At 60.0% G+C, this 5656-nt stretch overlaps 1 protein-coding gene across 1 annotated transcript; it reads right to left on the reverse strand.

Annotated features, from left to right (window-relative positions):
* Positions 1–3552: 3552 nt before the first annotated feature.
* On the reverse strand, positions 3553–5306 carry LOC138829553 (coiled-coil domain-containing protein 166-like). Its single transcript, XM_070025904.1, has 2 exons — positions 4634–5306; positions 3553–4544 (listed from the first exon to the last, which is right to left on the reverse strand). The coding sequence occupies exons 1-2, from the start codon at positions 5060–5062 to the stop codon at positions 3606–3608; spliced, it is 1368 nt and encodes a 455-aa protein (XP_069882005.1). The 5' UTR covers positions 5063–5306; the 3' UTR covers positions 3553–3605.
* Positions 5307–5656: the final 350 nt, after the last annotated feature.

A 5656-nucleotide genomic window follows, 5' to 3' on the forward strand; every position in this document is an offset into this window, starting at 1 on the left:
CTCTTCCCTGGCAGTGGGGTCCTGCCTGGAGCCTTGCATGGCAGAGGGCCCAGGGAACTTTCTCCTGCCTCTTTTTTTTTTTTTTTTTGTCGGTCGTGGGGCTTGAACTCTGGGCCTGGGCGCTGTCCCTCAGCTCTTCAGCTCAAGGCGAGCGCTCTACCACTTGAGCTACAGCGCCACTTCCGGTTTTCTGGTGATTTATTGGAGATAGGAGTCTCACGGTCTCTCCTGCCCGGGCTGGCTTTGAACCGCGATCCTCAGATCTCAGCCTCCTGAGTAGCTAGGATTACAGGCGTGAGCCACCAGCGCCCGGCTTCTCCTGCCTCTTAAAGCCCTTTGTGAGGGCTCTGTCTTCGTGGTCCTTCCCCTCCCAGAGGCCCACCTAGACCAGCGCCCTGGGGGATAGGTGGGTTTGGGGATATGAATGTTCAGATGTAGTCCATTGGGATCCGTCTATTTCTCACTTTAAAAGGAATCACCACACAGCTGTCTGTGGTGCTGCCATTCTGTATCGCCTGTGTTGATGTGCTCCTGTTGCTTGTCCATGCCACACAGTATTGCCAGTCTAAAGATTCTCTGCATTCTAGACTCTCCCTCCTTCCCCCGCCCCCTCCATCTCTATGTTCTTGAGTCCAGCCTCAAACTTGAGATCCTCTTGTCTTCACTCCCAATTGCTGGAGTGGTGGAATATAGTGTGTGTGTGTGTGTGTGTGTGTGTGTGTGTGTGTGTGTGTGTGTGTGTGTGTGTGTGTGTGTGTGTGTGTGTGTGTGTGTGTGTGTGTGTGTGTGTGTGTGTGTGTGTGCGCGCGTGCGCACTTGCTCACACAAATGTACTTCCTGGTCCTAGGTTTGAACTAAGCCTGGGCACTGTCCCTGAGTTTTCTTTCACTCAAGGCTAGCATTCTACCACTTGAGCACAGCACCACTTCCGGCTTTTTCTGTGTATGTGGTATTGAGGGATGGAACCCAGGGCTTCATGCATGTTAGGCAAGTGCTCTGCCATAAGCCACATTCCCAGCCCTCCTTTTCTTTACATCTCATTGTCTCTTGTCCTTTATTGTGAATATTTTTTTCAGGATGGTCATTTGTCTTCTAACTTGTGGTGTAATTTAAAATTTTTCACATTAGTTTTTCTGTCTTTATAAAAATATTATGCCTTTGAATTTTCTTGTCTGAGATTATGTTTTTTGTTTTTGTCAGTTGTGGGGCTTGAACTCTGGGCTTGGGCACTGTCCATGCACTCTTTAGCTCAAGGTGAGCACTCTACTGTTTGAGCTACAGCACTTCTTTCAGTTGTCTAGTGTTATATTAGAGATAAGAGTTTCATGGACTTTCCTGCCAGGCTGGCTTTGAACCGCAATCTCAGATCTCAGCCTCCTGAATAGCTAGGATTACAGACATGAGCCACCGGCGCCTGGCTGAAATTATGTTTTAAACTATAAAAAGCTAGCCAGGTGCTGGTGGCCTATGCCTATAATCTTACCAACTCAGGTGACTGAGATCTGAGGATTGAGGTTCAGTGCTACTTCTGGCAGGAAAATCTGTGACTCTAATCTCCAGTTAATTACCAAAATGCTGGAAGTGGAGGTGTAGCTCCAAACCAAAGCTCAGGGACAGTAGCTAGGCCCTGGGTTTAAGCCCCAGGACCAGCACCAAAAGAAAACTTTATTTAAATTGATTTTCCCAAGTACTTTGCCACAGTGATGAAAAACTGACAAACACTGCTTGCAGAAATTTGGGCAATTATGAATAAGGTTGCTGTAAACATCTGTGTGGACCTAAGATTTCTTTGGTAAAAATACCAAGGAGCTCAGTTGCTGTATCTCATGGTAAGAGTATGTCTAGTTGGATCTTTTTTTTTTTTTTTTTTTTGGTTGGTCGTGGGGCTTGAACTTTGCTTGGGCGCTGTCCCTCAGCTCTTCAGCTCAAGGCGAGTGCTCTACCACTTGAGCCACAGTGCCACTTCCAGTTTTCTAGTGGCTTATTGGAGATAAGAGTCTCATGGCGGGGGGGGGGGGGGGGGGGGGGAGCTGGGAAGGTGGCTCAGTGGTAGAGCACTTGTCTTGCATGCCTGAGGCCCTGGGTTTGATTCCTCAGCACCACATAAGAAAAAAGCCGGAAGTGGCGCTGTGGCTCAAGTGGTAGAGTGCTAACCTTGAGCTGAAGAGCTGAGGGACAGCGCCCAGGCCCAGAGTTCAGGCCCCATGACTGGACCCCCCAAAAAAAGAGTATCGGACTTTCCTGCCTGGGGTGGCTTTGAACCCCAATCCTCAGATCTCAGCCTCCTAAGTAACTAGGATTACAGGTGTGAGCCACCGGCGCCTGGCTAGTTGGATTTTTATTTTTTTGCCAGTCCTGGAGCTTGAACTCATGTCCTGGGCACTGTCCCTAAGCTTCTTTTGCTCAAGGCTAGTGCTGTGCCACCAGAGCCACAGCACCACTTCCAGCTTTTTCTGTGTATGTGGTACTGAGGAATCGAACCCAGGGCTTCATGCATGCTAGGCAAGCACTCTACCACTGAGCCACCTTTCCAGCCCCAGAATCTAATTTTGTGAGAAACCTTCGAGCTGTGCTCCTAAGGTGTAAGCAATGAGTGCTCATCGGTGCTCGGTTCTCCAGGCCTACTTGGTGGTGATCTACAGTAGTCACCACAACTTAGTGTTTCTGCTCCAGCTTTTGATTAAATTTGCAAAGACACACTTTCTGTACTTGCTGGTGAGGTCCCTGTCTTCCCTTCCACACTGCAGGGGAGTTCTAGAAGGGGTTCTCTGTGGGGTGTGCAGCGGAGTGGGACTCAGACCAAGGCAGGAGATGCCACCCCACATGGCAGTCTGCTTGGGAACACCCCTCCCGGACCCGAGGGCGCGCAAGCTGGGGGCTGGGCACTGTGAAGGGGGAGGCGTGGCCCTCCAGCGCTAGCCACCACCCTTGGCTCAGGGCTGTCAGACCTCAGCTGAGGGACTCTGCACAAGAGCAGCAAAATTCCAGAGACCTCACGAACCAGGAAGGGACACGTGGAAACATCTGCACGTGTGCTTTCCCCACAATGCCTTTCCTGCTTGCATGTACTGCACTACAGAAGAGCCTTCTATTGGGGACACTCAGCTATCTATGGGGATACATGTGTCTGCAATGACACACTCAGCCACCCATGGGGACACAGACATCTCTGGAGACACCCTCACAGCTGTCTATGGGGACACGCACGGCTGTCTTTAGGGATTAGGGGCATTAAGTCTTCGACAGAGTCCCAGGCTAACAAGAGAGCAGGGCCCAGGTTAGCTGCTGGCCATGGGGCCGACCCCGTTCTTGCACCTTTGTCTAAGTTGGAAATCGTATTTTCTAAGTTCCCGCAAAGCTCTCTGCAGGCTCAGAGGACAGCCCCTCCGCGGTGCTGGGGATTGCTCCCCTCTCGCGGGCCTCCCGCGCCACGCAGGCCCAGCTTCCCCGGCCCGGGCAGGCCTGGCTCCCGGGGGGTCGCGGGGACAGAGGAACGGGACACCCAGTCGGGAGCTGGCGCGCAGGCGTCGTGCCGGTGCGGGTAGCCCTTTATTACCTCGGCCCGCACCCACCAGTCCGCGGCCCGCCGCTGCCCCGCCGCACGCTCAACTGGAGACAATGTTGACGGTCTTCCTGGGGCCCGGGGCGGCGGGCTCGCCCTGCTCGCCCTGCTCGCCCTGCTCGCCCTGCTCGCCCTGCCGGGACAGGCTGGAGCGGCCGGACTTGGCGGAGGCGAGCGTGTCCTGTGAGGGCCATCGCAGGGAGGACCGTGTGGAGAACCGCGAGCCCTCGCGGGACTGCGCCACGGACGAGGTGTCCGAGCTCCCGGCCGACGGCGTCAGGGATGGGGTCAGCGACGGCATGCGGGAGCTCCGGCGGGACGGGGCTAGGGACTGGGCCCGGGAGCCGCGCTGGGGGGCGGCCGGCGGCGGGGCCAGCAGGCCCTGAGAAGCCGGGCGCGGCTCCGCAGCCGAAGGGACCCGGGAGGCCGTGCGCGAGGACCTGGCCGACTGGTGCCGGGAGGCGGGGCGCGACGGGCCTTCGGTGGGCGTCGGGGAGGCCGGGTGCGTGGAGGCTGCGGACGGGGTCCTGAGGGCCGGGACGGAGTCGGGCCCCGCCGGCTGGGCCGGGGCGGGGGGCTGCCAGAGCTGGGGCCCGCTGGGGCCCCGGCGCAGCCAGCCGTGCACGCGCTCCAGGTTCCGCGCGTCCTCGTGATTGTGCCGCAGCTGCTCGCGCTGCTCCAGCAGCTGGCGCCGCAGGTTGATGAGCAGCCGGTTCCGGTGCAGCAGCGCCAGCAGCTCCTGGCGGAGGCGCCAGTTGTCAGCCTTGATGGCCTGCGTGTGCGCGATGAGCGCGCGCGCCGCCTCCCGCTCCGCGCGCCGCCCCAGGGACTGCACGCGCTGGCGCGCCTCGCGCTCGAAGGCCGCCTGGTCTTCCATGAAGCGCCGCTTCACGCGGTGCAGCAGCTGCGTGTGCTCCACGCGCATGTGCAGCAGCTCGCGCTCCAGAGTCCGGATCCGCGCCAGCTGTTCCAGCTGCAGCTCCTGCGGCGGGAGCGCGGTCAGCGCCGGGGTGGGGAGCGTGCCCCCCTCGCGTGGGCCCCCGACCCGTCCGAGGGCACGCGCGCACTGGCCTTGTAGGGCTGCAGCTCCTGGACCTTCCGGGCCATCCGCTCTGCGCGGGTCTCCATCTCCAGCAGCTGCGCGCGCACCCCGTCCTCGCGACCCTGGTAGAGCGAAGCGAGCTCAGCTCGCTGCCAGTGGATCTGGGCCAGGTCCACGCGATTCTTCTCGTCCAGCGTTATGACGGCGTTGGCGCAGCGCTGCGCATGCACGGTCAGGTAGTTGGCGTACAGCCGGTTCTCATCGCGCATGCGCAGCGCCTCGCTGTCCAGGAAGGCGTTTTCTCGCAGGACCTGGTCCACGCGGCCGGAGCAGGAGTCCATCAGCTCCGAGAGCAGCTGGCACTCGTGCTGCAGGTACTGGGCGCGCTCCGACAGCTGCGGCTCCGCGCCTCCGCCGGCGCGCCCACCGGTCGCCCCGCGCTTCTTCTTGGGCGCCATGGGCTTGGGGCGCCAGGACTCGTGAGGGCACCGTGCGCCGCCCGCTCCACCTGCTCAGCCCCTCACCTGCGTCCGCCTCCAAATCCTAGGCCCTCGTCCACGGTCGGGATGCTTCTCTGGGGCACAGGCTGGGGGCGGGGGGCAGACACAGGGCCACATCCGGGCGGGCGTCTCCAGACTTCGGCTGCGCCCGGGAGCACCCCACATGGATAATGTTGATGCAGAGCGGGCGCGGTTTCCCGGTTTCTGCGGAAACAGAACGTAGTCGCTTCCCCACCCTGCACTGTTCCTTGGGCAACGCCGGACTGCTTCATTCCGGGCAGTTCTCTCCTCCAAGTCCCGTGCGTGCAGAGGGGCGGGACCCGCGTGGGCGAAGGGGCGTGGCCCGTAGGAGGGGCGGAGACACGCGTGCGGAGGGACGGGGCCCAGTGGAGGGGGCGGAGACGCGGGAGGAGGGCGTGGCCCGCAGGAGGGGCGGAGACGCGGGAGGAGGGCGTGGCCCGCGGGAGGGGCGGAGACGCGGGAGGAGGGCGTGGTCCGCGGGAGGGGCGGAGACGCGCGGGGCTTCGGCTTGGCGCCCTGGCCTTCCTGGCC

The sequence above is a fragment of the Dipodomys merriami genome, unplaced genomic scaffold (assembly GCF_024711535.1).
Source record: "Dipodomys merriami isolate MVZ:Mamm:240054 unplaced genomic scaffold, mDipMer1.0.p SCAF_174, whole genome shotgun sequence".
NCBI classification, from domain to species: domain Eukaryota; kingdom Metazoa; phylum Chordata; class Mammalia; order Rodentia; family Heteromyidae; genus Dipodomys; species Dipodomys merriami.